Below are 19,088 nucleotides of genomic sequence, written 5' to 3' on the forward strand. Positions count from 1 at the left end.
CAGAGCCTAAATGAATTAATGTTATTTTAATGTTAAGCTCACTTTACATGTTCTAAAAAATTTGTGACAGAATTAAAAAAAGAAACATTCGAAAAAAAGCAATAAAATAGTCTATACATAAATTTAAATCAAATTATGGTTCGTATAATATAATAATTTTTCTGATCTATAATTATATTCATAATTTGATATATAAAACTATAAATAAAAGTTTATCTTGGAATCTGTCCTAATTATAGATTAAATGGGTTTTAGATATAAGTAACTATAAACAAAATCAAATTCAATGATTGTGTTTATCTGGGACTAGTCATATCCCAAAATATAATTCGCGAAACTTCGAAAAGCAATCTGACAACTTCACCATGAGCTATTACACTGCTCGTTCGTAATAGCCGGCCAACGCATTCTTCCGCGATTCCCGCACACGATTCGCCGAGCGCCCGGTGCTTACGTACGTTCCGAAAATTGGCGCGCGCGTAAAGTTTCCAAGCGTATAAAATTGATTAGGCTTATACGCGCTACCCGGCGCGATGATAAAGATCGCGGTTGTCCCGATTAGATGACTAATCCGTCCGTTAAACGGTGCGCGCGAAGGGGAGCTTGACTCACGCGGGCCGGCCGATACTTCGAATGAAGAATTCGTTTTCTAGGAACCGTTCATTTGTATCAATGTACTCGTAAGGTCATGCACTGAGAATCACAATCCTCTGTAACAAGATAATCCCAAGAATAATTAATTTCCTTATAATTTATATATGTTTAAAATATATATAAAAATATAATTATTAGTATGATCATTTATTATCAACATTGATCATAGGTGAGCCGGACATGAACAAGCACATTTGGCGAACAGGGAAACCCTGCTGAGTAATCAAGATGTATTTTATAAGTTTTATTATTACGTTATGTGTATATGTATATATATGTAAAATTTTCTTGTTACATTTGGAGGTGTAATCCAAAACAAAATTAATGTAGATAGCAAAGTCGTGAAGGTGATATAGTTAACGACGGGGTTTCCCGCGCGTTGTCATGCTCTTATCATATATTACTAGGGTTGGGTAGGTTAATATTTTTTTTAAATTAAAGTTAATGGCTTATAAATTTAATTTAGTTATGTTAAAATTGCAAAAATAAAAAACCAACTTACAATCAGTTAAAAGTTGCGTTAAGATTAAGTTAATTTTAATAAGCATTTATATTAAATTAGAATGTAATTTTTTTTTAATTACTCTAAACACCAAAACAAATACAATATAAATCAAATTAGTATCATACTATCAATTCATTGTTTCATATATAACAACAGACATAATTTGCTTACATGAAAAAAGTTTTTATCTTTGTGCAAGCAAATTATGTTTGTTTATGATTACAAAATCTTCCAAAAAGATTTTATATTCTTGCTTATATATAAAACAATGAATTGCTGATTTGATACTAATTTTTTTCTGTGTAAAAATTGACTAAGTTACATTAAGAGTTAACTTTTTGTACTAGTTGTATTATTTACCTTTTAACTCTTTAATTAATCACTACACACTACATATTACTAATAATAGCTGAACTTTTGACACAGGGATCCGTTGAACGTGTAGAGGCTCCTAGGAAGTTTTCAATAAACCGGACAATCTACTGTGCTCCATGGCCTTGATAAACTGACAACGTTTCGCGTCGCCATAATGAAGCGCAGCCTCTTTATCGGCGACAGTATTATCTCGTCCTGTAGTTGCATTTTCGCATTGTGTCCGGAAGTTTTCAGATTGCACCCGCACGAAATGTCCTTGCAAGTGTAGAACACGGTGAGAACGGAGAAACCGGGACGATGATGTAGAAAAACAGAGCTTGCTCAGGCAATGTTTCGGAGATAATTGAAGCTGAATTCATTGCACACATGACCTAAAAAAAACTGCAAGTTAAGACTTTACTATGAAGACTTTGACATATATATATTTTTTTACGAAAGCGATAAATAAATAATTTCTTTTCAATTTGATCATCTTTTGAGGAAGGAATTTGAATATATCGCATCGAGCTGAGAACTTCGATTGAAACGCCGCAATTCACCCGCTATCTTCAGATCGTTAAAAAGCGCGGATTGCACGGAGAGGTGGCGAGCCGCAGGTTCAAGTAACGGTGAGTTGCGATCGATTTTTGGTTAATAAATCGTGCGTTTCGCGGAATTCACGCGATCGAAACCAATTATTGTCCTGAATATTGAATTCCATGTCATTCCCTTCCAGCTGTCTGTACTTTCGGACGAAACGGTCGCACGTCGCCTAGCAGTTACCCGCGTTTTCTGTACATGCATTGTCGCACGTTTAAAGCGTATAGAAAGATCTCAATCTCCAGGCTAATTACGCCTAAACGCGCAAATTTGATAGAGGCACGTATTTGATTGAAGTAATCCATATAGAGACGCGTGTTTGGAAAAACGGGAAAGAGGTTAACCGCTTCGATTCGGCATCTTAACCTTAGCGTCATGTCGCGCGATATAAATCAAAGTGAAGTTGCCGGCGTGAAGTTGTCGCCGGTCGAAACGTTTGGTCGCCAACGGCAACGGAGACACGACGGTGAGTGTCGGTCCCGAATCGTGACACGTTTAATCGGGAAATACTTACGCCCGTGCAATTAGTTGCATTTCGGTAATTAGCGCGTGTCAGATCGTGTGTTCTCGCGTATGTGAGTGCCATGGAGATTGATGAAGCAGCAACGAAGAGAGGAGGAGCAGGCGTGGGAGGTGTGGGGCGACAGGTCGAAGTGACCGTTGGGTGAGTAACCTATTATTTACTTGTTATTTATGATGTTTATTTGTTATTCACTTGTTATTTACTCTAGCACTACTGATGTGCCTGTGACACACTCGTTGCACTCGTGTCGCGTGGCTCATCGATCGTTTCACAATATCGACTTGAATCTGTGTTTTTTAGGTTAAGAGTTTATTTAATGTTAATGCTTCGGAAGTGTTCGAAGCAGAATTCACACATAATGCAACTAGAGCTTATATTGCGAGGTTTTTTTTTACACTGAGAAAAAGATACTTAAAAATTTACTCACTACATTTTTTAGTGATATAAATGAATTTAATTGAAATCTTTATTTAGATACGACGAAATAAAATCATCTCATTTCCATTAAATAGAGTTGAGTAGAAATAACTAATAAAAAAATTATAAGTAAAATAATTAAGTTAATTTTAAATAATTTAATTTTTAACTTTAAGCAGCTATTTTTTGAAACTCATAAACTTTAATTTATTAATTGTTTTCTTAAGTTAAAAATTTATCTATGTAAAAGGAAAAAGTCTCATATAAAAAACAATATTTTTTATATCACACAAACTTAAATAAATTATTTAAATTTATTTGATGATCCATATTATAATTGTTTTGACTAATATAATTTAAAAACTTACAAATTTGCAGTTTAATGTAAATGTTTTTTAAAAATAACTTTAATTTAATTTAATCTTTACGTAACTTTTTAACTAGTTAGTTTTTTATTTATATGTATCGTAAAGTTGATTTTATAAATCATTGATTTTAACTTAAGGTAATTAAAAAATAATTACTCAATTCTGTAAATAAACCAATTAATAAAAGAAATTAAATATATATTTTGTTATCACAATTAAAATTTTGAAAACTAATAAATAACGAAGAAAATGTCACAAGTAATATTCGCTTCTGAATATTTCGATTTTTTCTCAGTGTAAGAGAGTGTGATAAAAAAAAAGTAATTTTACTTCAATATAATAGTCGATTTCAATCTGTTTTTTTGAATTGTTGAAATTTATGGAACTTATTATTACTTGATGGAAGAGGAAAGGCTTTATTAAGGGCGCCACTGCGATCACTGGGCAATTCTTATGAAAGTCTTTAAATCATTTCTGATCGTTACGTCCTTTTGAATTTATACGAGATGACCTTTATGGATGAATATTCATGTTGAAAAAAATAGTTAATGTTCGATAACCTTTCGGTAAAAGTTACAAGGAATTAATCCGGCGGCTCTCTCTTCCTCTCTTTCTCTCTCATACCTGCACGAGATAGGCTTGTTAACGAGCGGATTGATCGATCGTTTTGTGCAGGATAATTATCGGTTGCGTTTAACAAGCGAATGCGCACACAATACGCATGTAACGTAGTACCTTCGAAAGAAACGTACCTTCTAATCTCATTGTTTCGCAACCGCCAACCAAACCCGGTTGCCGATCTCGCGACGCGTTCGGTGCACGCACACAACGCCTCGAATCTCCATTTATCTCAACGTCCGCACGCCTCTCGGATCCCGAATTAGTCCCTAATTAATCCACGCCAAAGGAAATTGATCGCGACAAATCTCCGTCGGGTGGGCGACAGATAAATATTCATGAGTCGGCCGGACGCGTGATCTACGGCTCGCTCCGCTCGAAGAAGACTCCGTCCTAAATTAAAGATGAGCTTATTTCTCTTTCTCAACCATCTATCACGTAACGGGACCGAGGGAGGAAGAAACGACTTTGCCGCAAAAGAAACTTTGCCTCTCACGTTGTTCCTCTCGACGCGCAATAACGTCGAGTGCAAACCATCGTGCAACGTTCGCGGTAACGTTCTTGCGATCTCGCGCGTAAACGAGTTCGGTCGCCGCCGCCGCTGCCGCCGCCACCGCGCGCCGTACGTGATCGCGAATCTGAAAGGCCGTCGTTATTGTTTAATTAACGACTGCGCGCCTCGTTAACGAGGTGGAATTATTGTATCAGCCGCTTGCGCGGCACACCGAGCCGCGGCTTATTAACGAATCGACCGATCGCGCGGCCCGCCTCGAAGTTAATTGTCGGCTTTCTGCATCGCGACGTGCGCGCCTTCCCCGCGGTGATCGCGAAGGGAGAAGGGCGATTGGCGTCCCTTCACCGATCTGGGACGCGCGCGATGTAATAAAAGGCCGACAGGTCGGCGTGGCCATATAGTTACTCAACCTGAAATGGGGTTACATCGATCTTCCAATGCGTAGAGGCGTGTAACCGTGAAGTCGCGGCCACATTCGATCATATGTGTGTACGTTTACATATAAGAGAAAAGCACGTTACGTATATATATAAGAGGAAAGTACGTACGTTACGTATATATAAGAGGAAAGTACGTTTTCGCATAAATTGAAGAGGCGCGACGCATGCATTTTACTAACTTCCGTGTTAACTTATTACATGTGGACATGTAATGAAACGGTTTAATGGAATCATTAATGCGCTGGCGAGAAGATAATCTTTCTGTTTTGTGGTAATTAATAAAAGGCCACTATTTACATTAATTCTTATTTTTATGGACATTTTGGAGATACTAATAAATTATTAAACAGAATCGTTAAAGAAAGTAAATTGAGTTCTGGAAAGAGAGGATTTTCAATTTATAAAGCTTGCAAGTAGAAGATAAATTAGACCAAATAAATTAAACATGCAGGGAGAAATATCAATTTTATTGCTAAGAATAGCGATTACTCAGTTCACTTTTTTTCCTTATAGCAAGTAACGGTTATCTTTAATAAAGAATATTTTTTTATATTTGTCTTAAAATATACTCATCATTAATTTTTTAAATATTTACTATTATACACTTAAAAAAATGTGTACTCTTGCGAAGAATATTATAAAATTTTATTCAAAAAAAATGTTAAAATAATAAGTCAATCAAATTTTTGTTTTGACTTAACATTAATTGAAATGTTAAATTAGGATTCAGAATAAATTTTGAAGAAATTTGATACTTATAATAAACTTGTGAAATATTTGTGTGGAATAAATAATATTTACTTAATTCAAGTAATTTACAGTATTTGTTTATATACGTAGAAGTTTATTTTCAATAAATATTACATGTTTCAAATAAATAATGAGTGTATTTTAAGACTATTATCAGAAAAATATTCTTTGCAGAGTTAACCGTTGTTTAAAATAAAAAAAAAACGAAAATTAAGTAATCGTTTTTCTTAGCAAGAATATTTTTCTGTGGTAACAACAATTGGGAGATCTGCTTTCACGCATTTGATTTTCTTTAATATCGTCCAAGTTCTTAGCAACTCTCACATAGAGTTGATTTTTCCGGTTATAAAGAAATACACATTCCGATAATTCTTCATGGCTTCTCATGGCATGAGCCTTGAGAAGACTTTGAAGCCGACCAGAGTTATGTTCGTTATCTTGGAAACGGGCGTCTTTATTATAGCAATTCACTGGCATTCACCGTGCTCTTCGTCATCATGAAATCCCGATACTCACTTTTCATTCATTAGTAGCCCTGCTGACTTTCGGTTGCGCCACGTGGCTTCGCCACGACGTTGCTCCTCCTTCCGTCAAGACCATCGCGATTTTTCATCTTCGTGGAGATTTCTTGCTGCTGTTTGAAACTGAGGGATTTGTATCACTTAACAAGAACGCATTCTCAAAATAATTTTCTTATAGCAAAACGGTGATATTTCAAATGCCGACATTGTTTGTTGATATAAATATGGCACAATAATCACCATTATTAAGATGAAAAACTTTAACTTAACGTGTATGAAACGTTTACAGATACTGTCGGATTTATATTCGCGAAAAAAGATATTAATATATTAATATAATAATTAAATTAGTATTATTATTGATAACTGTAAATATGAGTTGCGTCGTACTTAACATTCATAACGTTATTATAAAACTGTGATGCCTTAGACTTCGAAGCCTCTTTCGCTAGAGCCCACCTCCGCGTTCGGGGTTGATCGAGCGAGCAGAGAGATAGGAATCATGACAAAGCGTAGGTGGGAGCCAATGGATCGTTCCCGGGGCACTCCTATGGACGCAGGTGACTTACCTGGAAGTTCAATTAGAGGCGATTCCGTGATGGGGAATGAACGAGCGAGTGAGCGAGCGGCTGCGAATGCGCATAAACCCGGGCGCGCGCGCGATCGTGATCGCGAGAATGAGAGAGAGAGGAGCCCACCCCGCTGGGCAAACGCCGGAGCTGCGTGTCGGCGAAATTGGCTTAGTCAGCGGCCACATTATGGGGCATTACGGAACATTAACGGGACGTTATTGTGGCAGCATCAGCTCGCGTCGCCATCCGCGATGTATATATCGTGGTCCCCGCGTCCGTGTGCCTAGAATACTTGCGTCCGCGCGCAGACACACGCGGACGCATGTACCCCGTACCGGCATCAAGGAAAAGAAAGAGCGGGGGAGCGTAGCTGTAGGTCACGTAGCTCGTGAATCATGCAACCTTACCTTTACCTCGTAAGCGATCGCGACTTCTGAGAAACCGTGCGGAACGCGCGCGGGTATATGTGCACACGGACGCCCACGCGACCCCACGTAACCGAGACCCACACACGGCGCCTGATTCTCCGATACCTCCTCTTCTGCGCTCTCTCTCTCTCTGTCTCTCTTTCCCGTTCTTGATGTCCCTCTCTCGTTATCTCTCTCTCTCTCTCTCTCTCTCTCTCTCTCTCTTTCTCCCTCTTTCTCCCTTGCCGTGTCCGCGACCTCCGATTAGCCAACCCTCGCCGAAGGTCGCCAAGGCCTCAAGCGCAACGAGGTGCAGCGTGACGGATGCTGCTCCGGAGATATAGGGAGAACGCTACTCTCGTAGGAACTGCAGTTCGCGGTAATCGGTAGAACGTACTTCCCGGAACGGAGATTCGCAGGACCTTAACTCGCCGCGGAGAAAGTCGTGGGTTTTAAGAACAGATTTTCACGGAACTATAAAAGCGAGAGACGGGAGTTGTATCTTGAGTTAAATAATGCAATTTAGATTAAATTATGTAATTGAGGAATAAAGTTATCTATGAGCTATCAGATTAATATCAGGAAAAAGAATCGTAACAGAGTTACATAAAATTCATTCAATTTCCGAGATTAACGCTAAATGATTAAAAAAATTGCAATTAATGAAATTATATGTTTTTAAATCTGAGCAAAAAAGTTTTATATATACGAAATCAATGTATACATTTACTTAAATAATATAACACGAAAGATACAATGCGGCTTTGTCATAAGTAGACACACAGCGTCTTCGCTGAAACATTGACGTGATCAGAAAGAAAACAATGCAAAGCGTTAGGAAATGTAAATTTCTAAAGGTGTTGTAAATCTAATTATCCGCGATACTAATCTGCGGATAATTTACAGCAATTTGCCTCTACTTTCCACTTAACGGTACTGCAACTTAATAATTCGAGAACGTTTTACAGGTACAACATCTTTCCGACTTGTCTTTGTTCCAAAGAATTCGAGATAATCGTCCCTGGCCCCTTTCGCACGCCGTTAACGTGAAATATAATGCGACGATGAGGAGATAACGCGACAGGTGGAGTTTTGTGTCCCGCAATGTGGAAAAAGTGGTGAAGATCGAAACTGATATCGACGACCATTTGTACTCGAAGATACGGAGTGAATGTTAACGATTTTTAGTATACTCGCCACCTAATATTTGTAATTGAAATTAATTCTTAAAAATCTGTAAAAAAATAGGCAGCCTTCGCAGAAAACATTCTTTAGAAAGTATCAGTAAATTTACAGGGTGTTGAGTTTCCTGCAACTTGATCATTTAGAGATCGTCAACATTTTTTTTTTTAAATAAGTTGGCATACTTTCATTAACGTAGTAATGTAGTAAAAAAACAAAACAAATTCAGTCATATACAGGATATGCTGACCTTAAGATGACATTAAACATAAAAAAATCATATTTAAACATTTATGTTTAAGGTCATCTTAAGGTCAACATATCCTATACGGTTGAATGTATTTTTTATGAACTATTTACATTACTACGTTAATGAAAATATATCAGCCTATTAAAAAAAAATGTTAATGATCTTGTAATCTTGTAAAATAATAAGTATGAAAAGAATGCTGCCAATATTTGTTTCTTCGAAATGAACAACTTTTCCTTTTAGTATTTTTTCGTATTATCAAAAACAACAGAAATATACTAAATGGACGAGAAAATATCCCCTGTTATGACAACAATGTAATACAATGACAACAATGCAATACAATGAGATATGACATAATACGTACAGCAACGTATATTATAGTGTTGTAAGCTGTTATTAATATTGTTTCTACGCGTATTGTTTCTACGCGTTAGTTTCCATGGCGTTCCCGGCGAAATTCGTGTGGGAGGATAACGCGTTTCGTCCGGGGATAATGTGTTTTAATTTAGGAAAGAGTTGGAAGGACACGCGGGATATCCTAGGATGCGGAAATATACGCGGGGGTAGTGAAGTATAACAGTAGGAGTCCCGCAACATCGGAGCGGCCGTTCTTTGTCCACCTACCTGAGTGCGATTACTCTTCATGCTCATTATCCGCCCGTTCCGCGAATCCGCAGGTTTCCCCGTAAAATGCGTCATAGGATCGGCGCGAATTACCGTCGGCAGAAAATGTAACGACCCGTATTCCCTTTTTTTTTTCCCCTCCTCTGCTTTTTATTAATTTGACGATTCCGGTAAAGCAGCTCCCGTGAATATTTTCCCACGAGCTGGTTTTATCTCCGTTGCAAAACACGCGGCGATAAGTTTCCTGTTTTCCCGTTCTCCGTTTTCCCCCTTACCCCCTCCCTCTTCGCGAGTTAATATTTTGCGTTATCGAATGGAAAAGTGAAACGTCATTCTTTACGTAAGCTTCAAGAATAGACGTTGGGATGACAAAGTTACATTATTGATCAACAAAAATAGACTTGAATTTTCAAAGATGAAAAGGTGCAACTATCGTACTAGTAACGACTTCTATATTTCCTACTTTTGTTAAAGATAAATTTAAATATATTACATTTCGCTTCGTTTATTTACACTTTAATTAATTATTTTATTACATTGCACTTTTTATCGACACTTGATCTAAATAACGTCACCGTTACCTCAGACGAATAATCGCAGGCATTATATCATTGTCGCAGTAAGATTCGGGTTCCATCGGCTAATACGCTTCCTCGGAAAAGCATCAGCGCCTTTCAGGTATCACAGGGTCTCCATTCATTACTCTAACGTTCGCGTTACCGCAGCGGGGTTCATGATAACACCGGCGTCATGTCAGACGTGTCAATCCGCCGCTACGCCTACTTCCGAGAAGCTGCGGTAGCTTCCCTACCTGCGACGACGATTGCATACCGGTGCATCGGGTGTAAGTACGCCCCGGCGAGGCCGGCGTGAGTTATGACATATTTGCGGTCGAGGATCTCCTACCTACCTACCTAACTACCCTTCGTCGCGTAGGAGAGACCTTTCTCGCCGCAGCCCGACGAGACACACTCTCGAACGAAGACCGTACGTACACAGACACGCGGACGCGCGTACATAGTCGTGATCGTGCATTCCTGATGTCTTCCTTACGAGCGGAACACTGGCAGGACCCGTCTCGTCGTTAGACCGCTCTCACACCTGCGATCCGCTTGTAAACGTCACGAATGGTTTAAGGAGCGTGGAACAGCATCAATTCGGCGTATTTGTTCGCGTATATAGATGTTCGTACACTGCGAGAAGAAATCCGTCCGGTAGTACCTGTGAACGTTTCGTACATATCAAAGATTAAATTATGTGAAATAAATGATATACGCACATGTAAAAGACATTTTAAATAAAAAGACCGACATTTTTTTAGAAGATATCTTTTGAACTGACTGTTCAGAGCTTCAAATTCTCTTACGCGATTAAAGTACGTATACATAAATGAAGAGGGCAAAAGGTTTCATGCTAATAACGAGTAAAACTTTTTGAACACATTAATATATATTTCAGAGTTCGAAACATTTTTTTTTTTTCTTTATCAGCATGGTCTTACCTTTTACCCTCTTAAGTTTTATGCGTTTAACTTTAATTGTGTAGAAGAATTGTATGGAATTTGTTAAAAAGTTTTATCTTTTGATTAAAAAAATGTTAGTAATTTTTAAGATCAAAATATAGTTTTAAATTGTTTAAATCGTAATTCAACACAAATATCGTATCGAAGTTTCTTCTCTTTTGGTTGACAAATAAGAATTCTTTTGATAAGAAAAATGAATGACGAGTGGAAGCCGATTAAATCTTGATAATAACATAATATACAAATAAGTATAAACATTTGTTCTTAAGGAAGGAATATGTTCCCAGTTGATTTAAAAAAAATAATGTTCTTAAATGTCCACTCAGATCTTGAAAGTTTTTGTAAGCGCGAATAATTGATGTAAAGGACAGACGTTCCACTGAAGTACGATCGATCGCCGCGTGAAACTGTGTGAAATCAGCTTTACGTTCCGTATCTGGAGAAAGACACACGTGCATCTCAGCCCGATATCCATAACGGATAGTCTCTCGGAGAATTGTTATAAATATTAAATTACGACGGTGAACGGCGGACAATTAAGGTAAAACGGCCGAGTTCGGCGAAATCAGCGGCGACGGTGATTAACTTATTAGACGTTCGTTAGAGATTTTATTGTCGGCCTCTCGGGGATTTCCTCGCGGCACTCCTCGCGACACATTATCCCGGCTATTATCCGGAATCCCGCTAATGTAGAGATTAACGGATTATCACGCGAAAACTGCTCCGCTTCCGCGAAAAAGGGCGAGGGATTCGCACGTGTCGCGCTCGCGCGACCGTAGCCCCAGTATCGATCGGCGATTTCCGGGAGGTGACTTCATTCGGGGATTCCGTCGCGGTCACGCTTTCGATTGGTATACCTGCGTGTACCTGGCGGAGAAACCGAGAAAGAGAGACGAGGATGGAGAAAAGCCACCCCGTCAGGTATCACTACCCACCGTCCTTGCACACGTGAGTACTTCGACCCTCGTTAGTAGGAGGACGCGCGTAAAGCCCGGATCGTCACGTCCTTCCACCGCCGATCGATTCTGTCTGTTCTTTTTTATGATTGATTTTCCCGCTGACTTTCTCGCTGATTAACCTGGACTCCACGATGCGTCTGCCAGGCACCGCGTACAAGCAGTCGGGGCTGCGAAATGTTGATGTAAAAATGTAAAAAAAAAAGTTCCAGGAGTATTTGTTTAGTCACTCGATTCGTCCGAGTGTGAAGATTAAAACAAGACGCATCTTTACGGAAATTAATAGTTTTTTTTTTATTTATTTTTCTTTATCATATACGGATTATACTTACGAATTTGTATAAAGGTGCAACCTTCTCGGTGAGATCATTATGGATCTTTCCAGGAGCGAAAGTTCGCGTTAACTCCTTTCGAGCAGAGAATCTCGTTCTTTACACCTTGTCACGTTCCGCGGAGAAATCGCGAATTCTAGGAAATCACGTCCGCAGATCTTCCGTTGGATCTTGCAATTAGTCGAAACGCGGGAATTGAGATTGTCGCGAGACGGCAAAGTCTCCAGATGTCTCCCGTCAATCGAGCTCGCGCTTTGTGCGGGCGTTAATAGAAAAACGACGTTGTCGCAGAAGATAAGTAGTGGAACCAGACGAAAGCCGGGGCTGCGATCTGTCACGCGTTATCACCGGAAGAAAGGCTAAGTGGAACGTTAACGAGAAAATCGAAGCGCGCGTGCGTGGGGTTACGCGATTGGAATAATCGTGGGTCGGAGGTCAATGCGGATGTATTCCGCACCTCCCTGGACGCGGCAGCGGGTCATCAGATTAGTTTCCTGCTTTGATTTCCTTTCGGAACTCTTTGCTTCTTCTCTCCATCGCGCCTCGTAATTAGATTTCAAATCATGAACACGTATTGCATTTAACGCGACGTGAGCAAGTGCGAGACGACAAGGGTTCGATCGTCTTATTATACTTCGTCTCGTGTAATTGATACTTAGACGCCGATGCACTTACGGGCGTCGCGACGCGCGAGAAGGTGCGTCGCTTTTAACAACCCCGGCAGTTCCGTGATGGGTTACGAAATTTGATCGACGCGACGGTCTAGATCTTGGCGCAGAAGTCTTCGTAGATCATTTTTTGTCACGAGATAGTCAGCATCTCGTCGGAGATGAAGTAATGAAAAGAATTGGAGTGGACGACGATAGTCCGTCGAAAAAAAAGTAATCAAAGACGGGGGGGATGGACGGGAAACGAGACGCGATGACGGGAGGAGGAAGATTCGGCAAGGAAGAAGAAAGGAAGAAACGAGAGGAAAGGAGAGGATTGCTCGAGTCGTTTTCTCTGGATCTCGCTCGCCGGCTACCACGTTCGGCCGCCGGTCGGTGCACGAAATTCCGAGAAACGCCGGCCCTTTACCCGGCCCGCTGCAACGAGACGAGTTCTGCGATCGCGAAAGAACGAAAAAACTGGAGGGACACTCGAGACGCGGATGGAGACAGACTCGTCACCGGATATCTCAAGATGGGATTTGACGATTGGAATCGAATCGTCAAATGTTATGTACACATACTTTCAACATTCGTTTTGTACGAGATATAAAACTGATACTAGAGTACTTTTCATCTCAGGATCAATTTAAGAAACATGCACCGTCTGACAAGCTCTAATTTTATGCGCTGAGATTTTGATAATGAAGGTGTATTCTTTTTTTGCTTCTTTGGAAGAAAATGTACGTAAATAAGTTTACAAGAAAAAATATCAATACAATTTTACTTAAAATATTACACATGTAAAATTATGTATAATTAATAATTAACAGTTAATAATTAATGTACGTATGATTTTAATTGACTTCCACTCGACTCAAAAAGTACTTTTGTTTTTGCAATTTGTTGCACATTTGCGTATGTCGAATAATCAATACTTGAATATTAATAATAAATTACATACGTATACATATAAATTTGCAGAGATTACGAACTTTTATATTTGCGATATATTAATGCCTCTTTTCCTTATATATCTACATGTAAATTTTTTTGACATTGGAGCAAATCGAAACTAAAAGTTAAACATTAATTTTAACGATAGGGTAATCGTTATCTTTCTAAAAGAAAATATATAAAAGTATATAAATTTATATTTATAGTATTCGTACAGAGAGAGAGAGAGACGTTTTATCAAATACATTTATCTCTTTACAGCCGTTGCCTTCGTGACGCGAAATCCGGATGCCCTTTGAGTGCCTCCCAGGAATCGGGATTGCGGATGGTTGAAGATCAGGATGTCCTACGCGCGTCGCGTGTTACTTTTACGTGGAAAACGCACTCCTATTCACCCCATTCGGCGACACCTTCGACGCTTGTCAGCTCGGCTCGGCTCGGCTCCGTCTCAGTTCAGCTCGCTCGCACCCATGCGGCCCTCTCGCTCGCTCTTCTCGCGCGCGCAATGCGCGGCGCGCCGCGGGCGGGAGCGGACTCGCTGGATATATACATGCACACGCGATATCATAGCGGCGAGCAGTCGACACGCGGCACTCGTACGAAGCGGGTCTCCTCGTGCTCTCCTTCCCTCCTCTTGCGGCCGAGGGAGAGAAAGGAAGAAGAGAGACGCAACATAGCTTGAGAGAGAAAAAGAGAGAAACTCGAAGAGAGAAGTGTTTTAACTCATCTTCGATCTTCCGCACAACGCAAAATCTTCAGCGGCGAAAATCGTCGGGAGGAGCCGCGATCTACGATATTATACCACGGATCAATCGTGACGGTGTCTTGCGCGATGACGTCGCCGTTTGTCAACGGGAAGAGGAAGCACGACGTGAAGTTTCCCCGTTGGACATCCGGCTCCGGTCTTGGTCTCGCGGCGTGCTCTTAAAATGCCGCGCGTCGGCTTCTGAGAGATCGATCGCGTCAGCGAAACAACCCGGCTCTCCCTTTTTCTTCCATTCTTACGGACGTGTCGCTCCGTGAGGACGACGCTCGAGGAAAGATCGCCGTGAACGCGGAAGTAACCGGTATCAGCCAGAACCAACTGGATTCGGGAATACTAATTTGTTTCTTGGAAAAATTTGTCCGTGACGGATACCACAGGTGGGTCGTCGCTCGTCGAAGGACCGACCAGTCATCCGGTAAAAGGAAGATTTGCTAGTACCGGAGTACCTTCAGCGGAGCCTTCAAAGCGGCACCTCGCGCTCCGATCTCCGAATCGCCGGCGTGAGACCGAGCCACGAGATCGTATCCCTGGCTATGGGCAAGTTCCCAATAACCCTCCGAAGTGATACTATTCGCGACAACGTAAGTACTGACGGCCAGCAGGAGCGGCAGAAGAAAACAACAACAACGACGACGGCGACGGCGACGGCGGTGGCGGTGGCGGTGGCGGTGGTAGTCGGTGGTGCGGAGGCGCGATCCAGCGCGACGAACGGCGCGATCGCCGATAACGCTACCGCCGATCCCGATCGTCGATTCCTATCGCGTCGACATGCAGGCGCGTGTCGAGAGGAGAGGAGTACGCGCGGAGGCGCTCCGGGATCGCTGATTCGTCGCAATCGATCAGCGGCACTCGTAGCGCTCTCGTCGCCCGCCGGAGGCGCCGGGACGCCGCGATCGACGGCGCGATCACGCGGCTACGCAGAAATACGTGGCACGCGGAAAGTAAAGATGAGGCCGTGCGGATGACGGATCGCGATCCGAGCGCGTCGTTGAGAACCGACGTTATCGGCAATTGCGCTGAACGAAGCTGCGCTCTCGAGGCGCAGACGGACTCGACAGGATTTTGGAACGTCAGTATCGCCGACGACGACCGCCGCACTTGTTGCGTCCCGATCGACGCGGCCACGTTGCTCACGCGGCGCAGACGAGTCCGCGAGCGGGCGGTCCGCGCCGATCTCGTCGAGCGGCAGAATCGACGAGCTGGTAGCGTCTTGCTGGCTCGCAGCAGGTCCGTCATCGGCACTGAGGAGATATTCCGTAGCGCGGTGGATAGTATTACGATAGGACGGGAAGCCCGAACTCGGTTCTTCGAGATTCCACTCATCGCTACCGTAGACTTTACCAAGTGTAACAAGCGTACCTTGTGTAACAACGCCACGAGTAACGACGATCAAGACAACGTGAACGATGGATCGTCGACAACCGTCCGCGAGATCGGAGGATCGATCGACAGCAGTATCAACGCGGAAAACTCTTCATTTCCGGAGAATCCCGCCAGACTGATTAGTATCATCGATTCTTCGTGCGAAGAGCAGCCACGCGTTCTTGCCGAGGAAACGGTGCACCGAAGAGGTACGTCGTCTATGTCGCGATTTCCCGCGAAAATCGATCCCGGTGGAAACGCGTGGCGAACCAAGACGGACACACGCTGGAGATTGCCGAGGATTGGTTTCGTCCAGCGAGCTCTTCTACTGGGACTGCTCGCCACGAGTTTGCTCTGCGACGCGGTGCTAGCGGCGCCGCAGTCATCGTCGATCCTCACGAACGGCGTCGAAGAGGAGGACTTTGCGATGCCGAGGAACAGCCTCGGCGATGACGAACTGGAGATCATCAGGAGGAGCATCGTGCAGGGCCTCGGGCTTCAGAGGATACCTGATCCTTCGAAGGTAAGCCTTACCATGTCGACAGCATCCGGTGAACATGCAAAGTATCGTAACTGCAGTTTTCAGTATTTTCGTTCGCGATCGTATAGAATGCTATTTTACTAGCAATAATATAACTTGAGAATTTTTGAATAATGTAATATATTAATATTTTTTAATTCATCTAGTTTTGTATTTACGTAATTATTTTAAGATACTCAATTTCAGATATACGAAAAGAACAATTTTACTGTAGTATCTAAAAATTTAGTTAGATCAGAAAGTAACGTTACGATGGCCTATCAAGATAATTATGTAAGGTATTCAAGCTTGACGATATTGTTGTAAAAAGTTTTAAACGTCCAATGTAAATTTTTAATGGTTTAACATAATTATTATTAGATTTGTTATGTTTCATCAAAATTGTCTTTTTCGTGTAGAAATAAAATATTAATAAAAAGTATAAATATCGTAATCGATGAACAAAACATCTTTTGGAGAGAAGAACGGAAAGATTATAATGGAAGAACTTCTCTTGAAAATTTGCAATTACAATACTTTCCGTTAGTTCCGTCAGTATGAATGATACGAGGAGAGAGAACGAATTGTGAATATATGGTGTATTGCGAAGGTAAGGCGCCGCGTTTAGGTATCATAAATCGATGCAAAAATATCATCGATGTATAAGGCGTTCCAAATTCCTCGCACTTTTATGAGTCGCGGGTTATTTCAATAGCTTGAATTTTTTCATGAATAAGGATCGCCGAGCAATAAATTTTTTTTTTTTAATTATAAACCTAACGAAGCGAGTGACGCTTTTGCGAAATAGCCTTTAGCGCTGAGCGCAGGTAACGAATGTTACACGAACGTCGACTTTATCTCGATGGAATTTTAATTATTTCACGAGACGTAGTTTTAATTTCGATAACAGACGTTTAACGATTGAGAAAAGGAATTTGGCGGGATTTGTGGATGAAAAAGAACCTACGAATTTGTTTAAGGGAAATGATCTGGATAGAGGCAGCGTCTGTTCGAAGGCGGATGGTTGAACGGCGCTATTGCCAGGCAACATAAAATCGATGTCGCAAAAAAAAAGTAGGAGCCTCGCCTTGTGCGTATCGACAATCCGCGCCTCGGTACAGTGGAAAAAAGTCGATAAATCCTAAATTATTACAGAGGCGATAAGAGACGAACGCGAACGCGCTCGGTGACGATGTTGCGCTCATTCGCGCCTTCGAGTTCGTTGATCGAGGACGACGCGCTGTCGAGATTACTCGAATAAAACGCTCGGTTCTCTGGTCCTCCACGCGCCAGGGGACAGTTGAACTTTACCGACAGCCTTATCTCGAGTTTCGCGTTTTTCTATGCCGGTTTCGTAATGGCGGAAATCCATACGAATAACCCGAATCTACCGGGAACTTTTTTTACACACAAGTTCTGACAAATGAAGGGAGGTCCGCCTACACGGCCCCCTATTTATAGAACGACAATTTCTTCCGAATACCAAATTACATCCAAAGTACATGTTACAACATATCTGCTTGCGCGCGAGCTATATTTGAATAGTCTGGATCGAATGGACCAGATTTAGAACTATCGCCTCCTATAGATTAAAATTACATCCGCGTGGGAGAGAAAGGGACACGGATAAAAACTTTCTTGATCGAAGTCATTCCCAAGCGAGCGTCATAACCGTACGAAAATAGACTTCGCGAATTATTAACGCGGCGTATTCCCGCTCCGAAACTCTTCAAGGGTAGACAGGTGGTGTAAATCCAGGCGTCCTCGTAGTATCCCCCATTGATTTGCGTATGCCGGTTGTATACCGGTATTTATAGATCGCCCGTAAATCAGACCCGGGAAACGTACCTTAACGTCCGCACGCGAAAGTACGAGAGGGAGTGAGAGAGAAAGAGAGAGAGAGAGAGAAAGAACGGACCTTCGTCGTTGAGAAAGAGAAAGGAAGGGCCAGGTTCGTTGACCATTCGGCCGAGCTGAAAAAGGTATTAGCCTTTGCACGTATGCACCCGCGTCCGAGCGTCGCGTCGCCGTCGCCGTCGCCGTCGCCGTCGCGTTGGGCTGAAACGCGAGCTGTCATCCGGAGCGCGATGAAAAAGCACGACAATGCCGTTCCAGAGGGAGACGCGTGACACGTCGCGTGGTCGTCCAGATCATTAGTCTCGTAAAACGCTCCGCACGAAACGAAACGCGCGCGCGCGCGCCCCGAAGGGCTCTTAATCCCTCGATCTCTCGCTCGGCCTATTCCTTTTTTCTTCTCCCATATCGCGTCGCACACATCTCTCACGCGCGCATTTTAATTTATTTCGTTCCTCTATTCCTCCTTACATTATTCGCGCATTAATTCTCCACGCATACATTACGTTGTATTATTGTACACGTGACGGAGACGCGAAAAGGAATTTTCGTCGCGAGCACATCTCGAGTTCCAAAAGCCGCGGCAGCCTTGAGAAAAGAAAAGTTTCTCGGTGTCCGCTCTTTCCGATTCCGCTTTTCGCGTTTGCCTCGCCGTTAATCGTCTTCGCGCCTAATTTCGCCATCGTAGGAGGAGATCCTTCCGCTTTCGAAAACCTCTCTGCGTCGTATCCGTCGCGTATACGCGCGATCTGGCACATATATCCGCACTGTTTGCGTAGACGCGGCTAATAATCGCCGTGTCCCTTTGTCGAGTGCCGACCTGGGTAAACAGTCTTACGACCGAATGCAGTTCCTGTCGTAGATAACGCC

The 19,088-nt window shown here is 42.2% G+C and overlaps 1 protein-coding gene across 1 annotated transcript in view; it reads left to right on the forward strand.

The window, feature by feature from the left end:
- Positions 1-1,384: 1,384 nt before the first annotated feature.
- The window catches only part of LOC105195192, a 44,213-nt gene continuing 26,509 nt past the window's right edge, over positions 1,385-19,088 (forward strand). The window contains 4 exon segments of the mRNA XM_011160484.3: positions 1,385-2,142; positions 2,250-2,777; positions 13,978-15,233; positions 15,236-16,367. Of these exon segments, the coding sequence (XP_011158786.2) occupies positions 15,016-15,233; positions 15,236-16,367 (1,350 nt within the window). The 5' untranslated portion in view covers positions 1,385-2,142; positions 2,250-2,777; positions 13,978-15,015.

This window comes from Solenopsis invicta, chromosome 5, assembly GCF_016802725.1.
Source record: "Solenopsis invicta isolate M01_SB chromosome 5, UNIL_Sinv_3.0, whole genome shotgun sequence".
Classification (NCBI taxonomy): Eukaryota; Metazoa; Arthropoda; class Insecta; order Hymenoptera; family Formicidae; genus Solenopsis; species Solenopsis invicta.